General features: G+C 50.4%; 1 protein-coding gene and 1 pseudogene across 39 annotated transcripts in view; one reads left to right on the forward strand and one right to left on the reverse strand.

Annotated features, from left to right (window-relative positions):
• Positions 1–13,948, forward strand: part of CACNA1C (calcium voltage-gated channel subunit alpha1 C) — a 746,601-nt gene that overhangs the window by 723,839 nt on the left and 8,814 nt on the right. For all 39 annotated transcript variants that reach the window (XM_025461617.3, XM_035706871.2, XM_035706874.2 and 36 more), the window contains 7 exons: positions 1,173–1,300; positions 1,677–1,811; positions 3,274–3,626; positions 6,556–6,684; positions 10,427–10,533; positions 10,816–10,919; positions 13,000–13,335. In XM_025461617.3, coding sequence (XP_025317402.3) covers positions 1,173–1,300; positions 1,677–1,811; positions 3,274–3,626; positions 6,556–6,684; positions 10,427–10,533; positions 10,816–10,919; positions 13,000–13,335 — 1,292 coding nt within the window. The remainder of the gene's footprint in view (positions 1–1,172; positions 1,301–1,676; positions 1,812–3,273; positions 3,627–6,555; positions 6,685–10,426; positions 10,534–10,815; positions 10,920–12,999; positions 13,336–13,948) is intronic.
• On the reverse strand, positions 7,992–9,964 carry LOC112669100 (thymocyte nuclear protein 1-like; annotated as a pseudogene).

Below are 13,948 nucleotides of genomic sequence, written 5' to 3' on the forward strand. Positions count from 1 at the left end.
CCCATTGAGAACCACTTCCCAAAGGGAAGCAAGACTAGAGCTCAGTGAAAAGTCATTTACCTAGACAGGCCAAACACCACGTGATGTTTTGCATACATTATTTAATCCTTATAACATTTCTGTGAAGTTTGCTCAAGAAACTGAAGTTCTTAGAAGCTATGTAGCTGACCTAGGGCTATAGGGTGAGTACCCGGCAGATTCGGAATTCAAACCCAGGTCTGAGGGGCAAAAGAAATCCATGCTCTTTCTGCCCTGCAGCTCTTCCTCACTGACTACTCTAGACAGAGGACTCAGATTTTTCTTTCCCACACGGGAATGAGGCGTTTGCCATGTGGAAGGTCATGATTGTTGTGACTTGGCTATTCTTAAGGGACAACTAGGAGTAGGAGAACCATCTCAGACCCTTGTGTCTAACCTACCAGCTGTCCTGTGGGACCATTTCCCTGAGAAGAAAGCTACTTGTAGGACATGTAGGGTTGTCCTTGGAGATTCATTGGCTTCTCCACCACCTGGTTCATTCCCAACACAGAGGCTGATTGTGTCGTGTGTGACTTGGGGGTAAGCCCAGCAGGGGCCCAGCCAAACCACATGGTAAGAAAACCCAATCTGTCTGGTTGAAAGAAAAACCAAAACTCAGAGAAGAAAGGTACTTCTACCAAACCTCATTTTTAAGTAGAGCTGTTTGTGCTTAGGGTACTGGTCAATTTATAATGGGCACCTCAAGTTTTGGGATCAAAAAAAATTAGTGAGCTATGTCAGGTTTGTTTTTTGTTTGTTTGTTTTTTACTTTTTTAAGGGTTTTTACGCCTTTTTGCTTTTTTTAAAGCAAGGTGAGAATTTTGACAACAGGCTACTTCTGTTACAAAAAAAAAGAGGCTAAGAACACGTTTGTTTATTTGCAGAAAGATTCTCTGGAAAAATAAGAAGTTAATTTTAGAAAGGTTATCTGTTAAAAGATCATAACTAGGCAGATGGGGGAAGGGTGGGAGAGAGACTTTTCACTGTACACCTTTTAATATATTTTTGCCTTTTTGAACCATGTGAATGGACTACCTCTTTTTGAAAAAATTAAGTCTAAAAACCTTAAGAAAGCTTGGATGCTGAAAACAGTGAATGAAGCCCAACTGAATTCCCCCATAACCTCCCCTCTGTCCTCTCTTCTCCTGTCTCAGATGATGAGGTCACGGTTGGCAAGTTTTATGCTACTTTCCTGATCCAGGAGTACTTCCGGAAATTCAAGAAGCGCAAAGAACAGGGCCTGGTGGGCAAGCCTTCCCAGAGGAACGCCCTATCCCTGCAGGTAAGGGGCGAGGAGAGGGATCCACACCCTAAGGAAGGGCCTGGTCACCTTCTTCCAACCTCTGGCCAGGGGTCTCAGCAGTGGGCTGGAGGCCAGGTCTCTCCAGAAGGAAACTTTCAGAAAGCTCCAAGCCTTTCCAAAGGGGGAACACACTGCTTCCCACACACCTTGCCTTCCTCAGTCCTGCCTGTTCCAAGCCCCGTCCCAACGTGCCTTTATCCTTCTTGGGTGGAGAAATGGATTCTTCCACTCTGAGGCAGACAAGCAAGGCCCCGAAGCACATCCTGGTTAGCTCACACAGATAAACCCTTGGGAGGCCCACCTGCATTATGCAGAGGTGGTGGGTCAGGCGGCTGGCTGTCCCTCTGGGTTTCAGGCTGGCTTGCGCACGCTGCATGACATTGGGCCTGAGATCCGACGGGCCATCTCTGGAGATCTGACGGCTGAGGAGGAGCTGGACAAGGCCATGAAGGAGGCTGTGTCTGCTGCCTCTGAAGACGACATCTTCAGGGTAGGTGGATGCCACAGGAGTGCTCTCTTTTATAAGGTTCAGTTTGAAGCAAGAGGGTGGGCTGGCATTCTGCCAAGAAAATCCAGGGAGAAAGCCCTGAGCTCTCTGGCAGATTCCAAATTGTTCCCACTCATCTACTTCCTATCCCTCTGCCCTCTCCAAGTCTGACTCCATCTGAAGCCTGGGCTCCCAGGACATGGCAACTCATAGAATGTCACTGGCTTTCGGAGAAAGAGGGAAGGGGCCGTTTTCTTAAGGGAAATATTTCCTAGGAGAAGCATCTACTTGGCCACTTCTAACCTGCAGACCTATTTTGTTTGCCAACTTTCAGAAATCTGATACATTCAAATAAAAATCTAGACCTCTGACTTCTCTTTTAAAAATCAGAGAATCTGACTTATGTTCCCCACATGGCAGCAGAGGAGTAGAGCCCAGCCGCAATTGTCCCCTTGAGATAAGCATGTGTTCTCCAGATCACAAAAGTCCCCTCCAACCTTCTTTCCCTCTCCTCTCCTGGATAGGGAGGCTGAGTCAGTTCGAATAGTGAAAAACAACCCGACTCTCCCAGAATGGTGGAACTCTTACATCCTGTTCTCTGCATTCACTGTGGTCCCTGTGGACCCCGAAGGTGTTTGGCTAAAATCCCTCTAAAGCTAGGGAGAAGCCACCGACCAGGACAGCACCAGAGCCCTGCTCACAGCTGCCCTGCAAGCCCCGGCTCAGGGGTCCTGCGCCGTGGGGACACGGGGAGGGAAGACAGCCTGCCCTGCCCGTGGCTGCCCTGTCATCACCATCCTCCTTCTCATCACTGTGAAATGTCTGTCACCGAATGGCCTCAGGGACACAGCACCATGCTAACCCTGCCCCAGTGAGACCCCGCAGACCAACATGCCGATAGCTACTTGCCCACTCACCCCAGGACAAGGAAGGGGAAAAAAACAGTGGGCCCCGATTTGAAATCTCTAAGAATCCTGCCGGGGGTGAGAAGGCCATAGTATAATTAATGGAGTCAGTGTGTCCTCCTTATTCTCAAAACCATTTGGCCAACATAGTTTCTAGCTCAACGAGCCGGTTGGATCTCCATTTTTAAAATTCTCATTAGAACCTCTGGTGCCTCTGCCCACAGCCCTCCCAGTGCCTGGCAGACTCACAGCTGCCAAACCAAGCGACTGGCAGTAGCCAAAGCTCGCCATCCCACACTGATCCCTGAAACTTAATTTCAGTCCTCGGGGGTTTGCTGGAAAGTCCCAGGGCAGCAGCCTTCCTGCCAGACCAGTTCCCTCAAGAGGTCCCTCCCTGGTGCCCCAGCAGTCTCAGAGGGGACCCCATGGGTCCCTCCCTCTCCAGCTGCCAGGCCATGCAGGTGAAGAGCTCCCCGAGTGCCCTTGCTGCCCAGTGGGGCCGCGCTCTCTGGAAGGCAGACAACCTTCTCCTCCACCCACCCCTCCCGTCTTGCCTCCAGAGGGCCGGTGGCCTGTTCGGCAACCACGTCAGCTACTACCAAAGCGACGGCAGGAGCGCCTTCCCCCAGACCTTCACCACCCAGCGCCCACTGCACATCAATAAGGCGGCCAACAGCCAAGGCGATGCCGAGTCACCATCCCACGAGAAACTGGTGGACTCCACTTTCACCCCCAGCAGCTACTCGTCCACCGGCTCGAATGCCAACATCAACAATGCCAACAACACTGGCCTGGGCCGCTTCCCCCCGCCTTCTGGCTACCCTGGCGCTGCCAGCACCGCCGAGGGCCACGGAACCCCCCTGTCTCCTGCCGGCCGGGTGCAGGAGGCTGCATGGAAGCTCAGCTCCAAGAGGTAAGCGGGAGGGTGAGCGTCCAGGGCCCATGTGCAGGGGCCCCGAGTGCATGGGGGTAGAGTCTGGCCCCCAGGACTACCACTCACCCCTCAAGCTGGGGTGGAGGCTGCTGCCCCTTCCCCTCTTGAGAGATAGGCAAATGCTGCCTCCTGATCTTGCCCTTGACGACGTGTGGTAGCCACCCTTGGGGGAAGGCGCATGGCCCCGTGGCAGTCGAGTGTCCTGTGGTGTGTACTTCTGGACAGACCTCCTGTGCTCTCTCATGCTCCCCAAGCAGAGGAACCCAGCCCCTGATCCCCAGGATGTTGGTATCCTGGCTACACAATAGACTCTGTTCCCCCGGCCTTTCCCAAATCTGCACAAACCTGGCCTTTGGCCTGCTTAGGGTGGGAATGGAGCTACCACCTCTTCTTTACACCCTTCTCAACCCTCTTGGGAGAGGCATCTTGGTGGCAGGAGGCCTTTGCCATAGCACTCGCCCGCTTGCCCCAGTGTGGGATCATTCCTGGGAATTTGGCTGATCTCTCCCACCTCCTGACACATGCTTTTTCCCCCACCCTCTGACCCCTGGTGCTCCAGGACACATTGCTATGGTATACCGGGACGGTAGGTGCCTCCTTCCATGCTCTGGGCCTCAGGAAGCACAGCCTGGTCCTAAAGGGTCTCCTCTCTGTTTCTATCAACAGTTCTGGGTTCCCAAGGCCGGGTGGGAGAGGACACGCCTCTGCATCTTGCCCCCTCCGCCTTAGTGGAGCTGCTCTTACAGGGCAGGACAGCACCCCCACCACAGCCACAGAAGGCTAGGCAGATCGCCAGCATACCATGTTTTTGGGCACATCTCTCCTGCTCACGAGCTTAGAAAATAATCGTGAAGTGTGAGTGTCTTTCTGGACAAATGTCCTGAAGCTGCTTTCATCTAAGGAGCCAGCATACTGGCCCCCTGGCTTTCAGTTCCCTTCTTAACACATTTTCAAGTGACCTCGTGTAAGCTTACATGGCCTGGGCACTCATTGGTGTCTGATGACAGCCAAGTGACGTTGGCCATCGGTCTACCTCACTGTCTGGAAGAACGGCTGCTTAAACCACCCAAAAGCAGTGTTGGGTGAGTCCTTCTACTCAAGAGATATATACTAAGGCCTTCTATGCACAGGGCAGTGTGCTCAGCGCTGGATTTTGTATGCTGATCTGAAAGGGTAGCTTTGCACAGGGGAACATCAAAATTCAAGTGGCTGACCCATGCCTGTCCTGGTGGTCCCCTCACTTTTCTGCAAACCCCCTATGACCTCCAGGGACTCTGTCCTAGTGCCACCTTCTCCCTTGCTCTGCTGATCAAGACCTCGTCTTAAGGAAGGCTCATTGTGTCCATCATTAGCAACTCACTGTGAGCTAACATCTCCTTCAAAGGGTATCTTCCTATTAAACTATGTTCCATATTAAATGAAGGGACAGTGGTTTTTAGAGACACATCAGGGGATTTTCTTCCTCTCCCCACAGATACCTCTATCCGTGAAATATGGTATACACAAAGCACCTAGCACGATGCCTAGAACATATAAAAAAAAATGCTTAGAACATAGTAAGTACTCACTAAGCATCAGCTCTCTCCCTTCCCAGTACAGTGATAAAAACAACACTCAAGACCATAAGCTTCAGCTTGGTGAGGAGGAAAATCTTAACCAAAGTTGTAGCTCTGGGGCCTCATCCTTCATGGCGTAGTTCAAGGCTAAGTGCAGTGGCCATAGCAATGGCCTTGCTGTTGCTGGGGCTGGGCCAGCATGTCATGTACACAGCAGCCTCCAAGAAGTGGTGTTGCCCGCCTGCCACCATTCTCTGTCTCGAGCTCATTCCATTATACCTCCCTAAAACTCGTCTCACATCCCTCTCTTCCCACCAATCAAGAGCCTTCAACATTTCATCTGTCCTTACCATGGGATGGGCAGCCATCTGTTAGGGCCTGCTCCGGACAACCTGGTAGGTGCCCCGGAAGGGTAGCTTCTTGAGTTGTAACAGCTCACAGGCCACCAGTCAAATCTAGGGCTTTGATCCAGCACTCAGCCCTGAGAGGATAAAATGGGATCTTCACGGGTTTGGGAGTAAAGTGGGCCCCAGCATTCAGGATCAGTAGGAAGAAAAACAGAGGAAGGTACAGACGGGAAAAGGGAGAATACACCTGGACCAGAGCTAAGAAGACATGTCCAAATGAGCAGGAGACCCTGGCCTGAAGGGTGAGCAGAATAATCCTAGGCACACCCTGGTGCAGGAGGGTCTCGAGCTCAGCAGGGACTCGGGGTGACTGCCCAGGAGAACAAACCCATCGATGTGAGGCTTCTTGTCTGTGCCGTCACTCCAAGGAGCCCATGTCAAACCCAAAGATGTGGCAGAATGTGACACCAGGAACTTCCCAGCTCTGCCCAATCAGCACCCAGAGGCCTGGCTATCTCTAGCAGAGGGAGAGGACAGCCCTTTCAGGGCCCACCCCGACCTGGACAGAGCAGCCCAGGACCCTGTTCTAAAAGCTGGTCCTTTCCACCTTTCAAACCCCATCTCATCTGCTACTTCATTTGTTACTCACAATAAGCCTTTGAGTCAAGCAGGGCATATGTTACTCCAGTTTTACTGATGGGTATACTGAGGCATGGGGTGGGCCAGTGACTTCTGCCAGAGGGCACCTGAATTAGAGTCAGAACTCAGATCTCCTTGGGTTCTAACCCAGAGATGCTTGTTCCACATGGAATCCTCATCTTGATCTTACTGCTTCCGTGGCTCTGCTGCTTCATCAGGGAAGAAGAGGCCACAGCGGTTGTGTGTATGTGGGCATGTGTGTGTGTGTTCACCGTGTGAGTATGTGTGCATGTGACACCTCACCTGCTGAGGGAATGATGGGGATTAGCAGGTTCTGACTACATATCTCCCCCTTGGACACTTCAGGTGCCACTCCCGGGAGAGCCAGATAGCCATGGTGTGTCAGGAGGAGGTCTCTCAGGACGAGACCTATGACGTGAAGATGAGCGAAGACGCCGAGTACTGCAGTGAGCCCAGCCTGATCTCCACAGAGATGTGAGCTCTGCTGCCCCAGCCCCAGGCCAGCCCACATGTAGGACAGGCTCTGGGGGTGAAGGGCAGCCCCCTGGGATCCCTGCGCTGGGTATCGCCTGGGGAAAGGAGATTGCATATCAGAAGAGAGCCTACAAACATCTATCACCTTATTAGGGAGATGCATGTATGCCCCCCGCCCCCACACACAAACACGTACACACGTGTGTGCATGTTCACACACATGCACACACGTACACATACACACATACACACACGTATATATACACACATACACATGAGCATGCACATGTTCACAATATATGTACACATGTATACGTTCATGTACACATGTGTGCGCATTTTCACGTATATACACATACATGTGCGCATGCACATGTTCACATGCATGTACGCACATACACGTGCATGTGCACATGTTCACACATACAAGTACACTCGTGCACGTGCATATACACGTGTGTTGCGCATACACACATATATATGTACATGTTCGCATGTGTGTACATGTACACATGCATGTGTACATGCATGTACGCACAGGTATCTACACATGTTCACACATACATGTACTGTGTGCACATGCATGTACACGTGCATGTGCACGTTCACACACATGCACACACGTATATACACATACGCACATGCGTGCACATGTATGTACACGCATATGTTTGCACTTTCATACATGTACACACGTATATGCATATGCATGGACATGTTCACATACATGCATGTGCACACGCATGCACACATGTATATGCACATGCACGTGCTCACACATGCATGCACACACATGCTCGCATACACATATGCACATGCATTTGCACACGTACACATACATGTGCGCGCATGTACATATGTGTACATACATGTATATGAGCATGCACGTGTTCACACATACACACACCTATACACATGTTACACACACTGTCTTTGGTTAGCTTGGCCTTTCCTCGTGATACAGTGCTTTCAGGAAGACTTCAAAACATTGTTTCATAAACTTTTTTAAATAAAAACAACTGTCATAAGTATATTTTATAATAAGGCTCAGTACACAAGCATTGACAAATGTTCGTGAAAGTACTTAACACTAAAGCCACCCAGCAGAGGGCACTGTTGGCAAACAGTGGCAGATACTTTTTTTTTTTTAATATATTTTTTTGGTCAGTGATGGAATTTTTAAGAGATGGGTTTTTTTTTTTAACTACAGGTCTAGACCCCATTAGCAGGTTGTGACGTTTACTTAGGTTGTGACAATCACCACTTTTTTATTTTAATGTTTTATTGCAAAGGTACGTGAACACCACCTGTATACACAAACCCAGATGAACATAACAAGCAGGCCTCTTCACACCTTCTTTTGTTTTATAAAAGCTTGAGTTTTCTGGGGGACTGTCTTTCTTGCCCATTCCAGCAACTGTGTCCCAGTTAACTTGGTTCCTTTTCCTCCAGCCTCAAAATAAAATCAAATTCCTCTCAGGTCAGGGGCTCAATTGAAAGTGTCTAGCGAGTGAAGACAGCCCTGTTTTTTAAGAGGCCTCCAGCAGCTCTGTGAGCTTGGCGAAGGGTTTTGAGTTCAGCTGCCAGGATGATGAACCATCTGAACAAACTGGACATCCACCACGGACCATTTGGGATTGTCTTTTTGCTGGATGGGTCATAACGGGGACTGTTTTTCTCAAACTGTGTGTGGTCTGGGGATGCCTCTCTCACAGGCCTCGTTAAGTCCTGAAATGCCGGGTTCTTCACAGTTGCTATGCTAGAAGGCTTCATGGCTCCAAGGAAGTTTTGGGCCTCAGAGTCGCGAACACCATCCCAGCATGCTGTCTCCTTGGGCTGTGCTTTAAGATCCCCGGTGCTGCACATCACATCAATACCATGTCTAGTCAGCTTTCTGGCTCTGACATCATCAGCCAGTAACTGCTCAGACTCTTCCCACGGTTTTTAGAGGCTGAAGGCTTCTGAGGGCTGGAGTTATTTGCTTGAGCTGATGCCCCCCGCTGGGTTCTTAGTCTTGGTTCGTTTTCTACTGGCCCCTTATTATCAACAGCCCCAGCCAGCCTCTTCCCTGATCTAGGCACGGCTTCTCTGTGGGGGCTGAAGAGCAGAGGATTCTGGAATCAACCAAGAGATACAAGAGACAACTCTATATCTGCCCCCCAGAAGCCCCCATCAGGTGCCAGAAGTCCAGGCCGTGATCAGCACTTTAAAAGAAAGAACAGCATAGTACAGAATATACAGAATAGCATAGGTTAGAATAAGACAATAGATAACAGTGTATCCAATGTCACAAAGGTAATATTTAATGAAATATTTGTTTAATTGCCAATATGTATGTGAGTGTACTGAGTCTCATAAAATGTATTTATGACTGTGAGTTGTGTTCATAAAGTTTAAGGTGCATTGTTTTAGAATCTTTCTTAAAAGCACCTTATAATAAGGAAGGACCAGCCCTCAGCCTTTCAATTTTTAGAGGCTGCAAATTTTTTACATGGCCATACACCATAGAAATCAGGAAAAGCATACGCTTCAACTCATTTTAGCTCTTATTGAGTGCTTAGTGCATCCCGGCACTCTGCTAGATCATGAATAAACAGGCCTCGGCACTCAAAGATATTTTACAAACCAGTTAAAATCTCAGAAGAGGCATAACAATGAAAGGGACAGACATTCAAAGCAGGTCAAGGTGACCTTAACAGGCACCTGGCACAAGATCAAACAGAAGCTGGTCTTCAAGAGTGGGTACAATTTTCATAAGAAGAAAATATAATAGGAAGAGCTTACCATGTTGAGAATGAGAGGAAAGGTTTGGAGGTCTTTAGTCAGAAAATTTCCTGCACATCTACAAAGGCTCAAAGCCAGTATTCTAGGAGCAGGGAAGGCCACACAGTCTCAAAGCCTGTGGAGTCACATCAGGGACAGAGTCTGTGGCCTCATCTGTAAAATGAAGGGTTAGCATGCACCCCTCTTCTTGGACTGCAGGTCACTCCCCCTGGGGACTGTGAAATCAACTTAGTGGGTTGCAACTGATATTGTTTAGCGAAATAGAATAGACTAAGGTAGTATAGAAACCACCAGAGGGCAAGGCATGCAATGAAGGTAAGTATGGTTCAAGAAGTTAAGTTCGAGTAGGTGTTTCTATGTATATGGGACTCTGTACAGTATATTTCTCATTGTGAGCCCCCATTAAATGGCCTAGCCACCAGCATGTAGACGGATGCCCCCTAAGGCCCCTCACAGCTCTGCTGTTCACTGATCAGCTGACTGGATACTTGTCCATAGGCAACTGCTTCTGTCCCTTGATGATGAAGGGGGCTGGCCGGGGAGAAACTAGGGGGAGAGGGAGAAGTTTGGGCTGAAGTTGGGAGTATTCATGAAAATTGCATCCACATATGTAAACAGAGGAGCCCGAACTATTCCTGAAAAGAATCTTGTTCATCTGAAATTTTTCACCAACTTTGACTCAAGAGTCCCTCTACTGTCTCAAATCAGAAATGCGAGGCTGATGAGCAGAGAGGCTATGGATGAGGAGCTGGAAACATCTGTGATGCCAGAAGCCAGGCCTAGGCTGGTGGAGTGGCGAGTTCCGGCTGCCCCATCCCCCAGCCTTTATGAAAGCACAAAGCAGGGGTTCCCTTCAATAAGGAAAAAAAAGCAGACTGCCTCCAGAGGACGGCAGCTGTCCCTACGGGGTGGCACTGCTCGGCCTCCCAGAATAAGCCCCAGGAGTTCTGTGTTCCAGGCTGTCCTATCAGGATGATGAAAATCGGCAATTAACACCACCTGAGGAAGACAAGAGGGACGTTCGGCAATCTCCAAAGAGGGGTTTCCTCCGCTCTGCCTCCCTGGGTAAATACACTTCTCTCTCCAGATGTGACCAGTCAGGCACTTGGGTGACTGACAACCCCTATGCAGTGGCTGGGCAGATTTCCGGAGCAATGAGATGGGCTTCTGAGGCAGGGCTTGCAGGGATGGGACTTGGCCAGATGCCATGTGCTAGGAGGGGCAAACAGTAGAGAGGAGGTCACTCCAGGCCCAGCAGCACGCCTCCATACGCCCCCAGGGTATGACCCTTGCAGACCTGTGTTCCCTTTCCCTGAACTGATCACAGTTCTTTGGCTGCCTTTGCAGGTCGAAGGGCCTCCTTCCACCTGGAATGTCTGAAGCGGCAGAAGAATCAAGCGGGAGACATCTCTCAGAAGACAGTCCTGCCCTTGCACCTGGTTCATCACCAGGTAGCCCATACTTTCAGCCGTCACCCCACAGGCTACACACCTCCCATGATTAGGGCAAATCTGAAGACTCCACTCTGTCTTCCCTGTGTTGGACCACGATAGTCCTAGCCCCTGGCCTTAGGAGCCCCAGATGAGGGGGGCCCATCCATGCAAGTGAGAACCTTAGCAAGGTCTGTCATTTCCCCGGGAGGATGGCAGTGGGGGACACCTAGGAAGCACTGTGAGCAGGTGCCCCTCACACGACCCCAAGGGACCAATGACTCCAGGATCCTGCCTGACCTTTCCTCCCACAATAGCACAGATGTTCCCTGCACGGACATTGGCTTACCCTTCAGAGAGTGCTCGGGCAGATGTACTTACGCCTAGAGTTGCAAGATCCCTGGAGCTTTAGCCACACACAAACCCATCCACTGAAATGTAGAAATGATCAGAGAATCTGCCAACAACATGGTGAGAAGTAGGGACTGATGTTCAAGGAAAATAGGTCCAGAGAGACTCGAGAGTTGAAATACCTCTTGCTGCGGCTGCCTCCAGCTGAGCCAGTGAAATCCAAGACACTAGTGTCCAGCATAGTCTCAGTATCTTAGAACCAATGGAAACCTCCAGGAATCAAAGGCCAGTCCCTTACATCTAGGCAACTTGGGGTTCAGGTTTCTCAAACTGTTTTCCTCTCTAATTATATATTCTCCTGCCACAGGCCTATGCATTAGGTGGGGTTTTTTTAATACCCAAAGGCACTCATTTGCCAAACAAAGCTTATAAAATGCATAAGATAGCCAGTGTGGCTCAGCTAAGTTGATAATACTTCAACTCAAAATATTCACCGTTTTACTTAGCCTGTGTGGCATTGCCAGCATAAATATGATTTCCACTGGGCTTTCCAGAAAATTGAGCATAGCCTTACACTTCCCTCAGGTCTCCAGGGGACCGGGGACCCCAGGCTGGGGACCCTCAAGAGCTACGTGCAGAGGAAGCTGGCAGGCTGGGGGAGGGGGAGGGACACTGTGTGCACCATTTTTAAAGATTTCTAGAAGTTCATTTCACCCAGTGTTCTTATCATGTTGCGGGCAAGAACCTCTTCTTTATTTACACTCCCTGCTTCCTGCTTTTCCACTACCACCCACCCATACCACAGTGTTCCCGTCCCTCTGCCCCTCAGGCTGGGCCTTCCCGCTGCACAGTGCCACTCTCCCGTGGACACATCAGCTCAGAGTAGGTCGTTGTGGTGCTAACACGAGGGCCAGGCTCCAGTCTCAGGATTTTTAAGCAGAGTGGGGGCCAGAAGACACAACATGTAAATAATAATACAGTGTAAGATTTGAACAACAGTTCAGAGACAAGCTGAGCTAAAGATCGACAAGACACTATTCATGGCCTGGTTCATTGTAAAAAAAATTTAAGATTTTATTTATTTGAGAGAGAGAGACAGAGCACAGGAGTAAGGGAGTGGGAAGAGGAAGAGGGAGAAGCAGGCTCCCCATGGGGAGCCGAATGTGAGTCTCAATCCCAGAATCCTGGGATCCTGGGTCAAAGGCAGATGCTTAATTGACTGAGCCACCCAGGTGCCCCGTAAATGGAAAACTTAAAACAATAAGTACTGGTTCTGTCTACATCTTTATGGTGCACAGTGTAGTGCACAGATCTTCACAGACTTGATTTCACTTGAACCTCGCATCAACCCCAAAGATAGGTAGATAGAGGGCATTAGTGTTCCTGGTTTTACAGATGATGAGGGCAGCATTCTTTCTAGACTACTAATGAGAAAACCAAAGCCAGAGAATTCACAGCTGACTAGCGACAAGGCCAGTGCTAAGAAGTGGACAATCTTGAGTCCACTCCATCACAGCTTTCTGAGTTTAGAGGAGGAAGCCATCACTTCAGACTGGCGTAATCACAAAATCTATTTTAAAGTGATGGAAGCTAACACCAGGTCTCGATGAGGTAGGATCCAGAGGGGAGAAAATGATGGGAGTGGGATCCAGGCAGGCCGAGCTAGCGGCGACCATCTGCTGCTGAGAGAGAGGCCCGTCCCTCCCAGCCTGACTGCTTCCAGTAACTCATGCTCCTTGTGTGTCCACAGGCATTGGCAGTGGCAGGCCTGAGCCCCCTCCTCCAGAGAAGCCATTCCCCTGGCACGCTCCCCAGGCCATGTGCCACCCCCCCAGCCACACCCGGCAGCCGAGGCTGGCCCCCGCAGCCTATCCCCACCCTGCGGCTGGAGGGGGCTGAGTCCAACGAGAAACTCAACAGCAGCTTCCCGTCCATCCACTGCAGCTCCTGGTCTGAGGAGCCCACACCCTGTGGAGGAGGTGACAGCACCATCCGGAGAGCCCGGCCGGTGTCCCTCACTGTGCCCAGCCAGGCTGGGGCCCGGGGCAGGCAGTTCCACGGCAGTGCCAGCAGCCTCGTGGAAGCGGTGAGTGGCTCTGAGCTGCTAGCACAAGGAGGAAAGGAGGGCTGGGGGCAGCAAGGGTTCTTTGCATGAAGAACTGAGAAGGGAGTCTCTGGTCCTTTCTGGAGGAGAGTGGAGGTCAAGTCCCTTGGCCAGGAAGATCCTCACTCCCAGGGCCTCCAGAAGAAAGGCTGGTGTGATCACACAAGATGCTATGGGCTTCTGCTTGGGCTGGGCCCACCACAGGGGAGGAAGTATGGAGTACATATCCCTGCCGTGGGCCAGTGAGCCCCCATCAGGGCCCCGGGCCCCAGTGTATAGACCACGCGGACTGGCTCTGGGGTGCAGATGGCCTGGGCTGTGTTTGTGCACATGCAAAGTCAGGACCTGTGGTTCTCAAGCTTCGGGCTTATTAAAATAACCTAGGGACACATTAAATGGGTATTTTTTAAAGCCCTGTGATGATTCTAAGGCCCAGCTAGGGTTGAGAATCACTATTCTAGAGCAAGAGTGCTTCCAGTTCCTCTGTCCTCTGCCCCAGCCAGAGCATCTAATGTGATCCTGGCAGCACATTTCAGGGGACGTGCCCCAAGGAGGACACAGCAAGGGGTTGGCAAGGTCCCCAGAAGTGATTTCA

This window comes from Canis lupus, chromosome 27 (assembly GCF_003254725.2).
Source record: "Canis lupus dingo isolate Sandy chromosome 27, ASM325472v2, whole genome shotgun sequence".
NCBI lineage: Eukaryota > Metazoa > Chordata > Mammalia > Carnivora > Canidae > Canis > Canis lupus.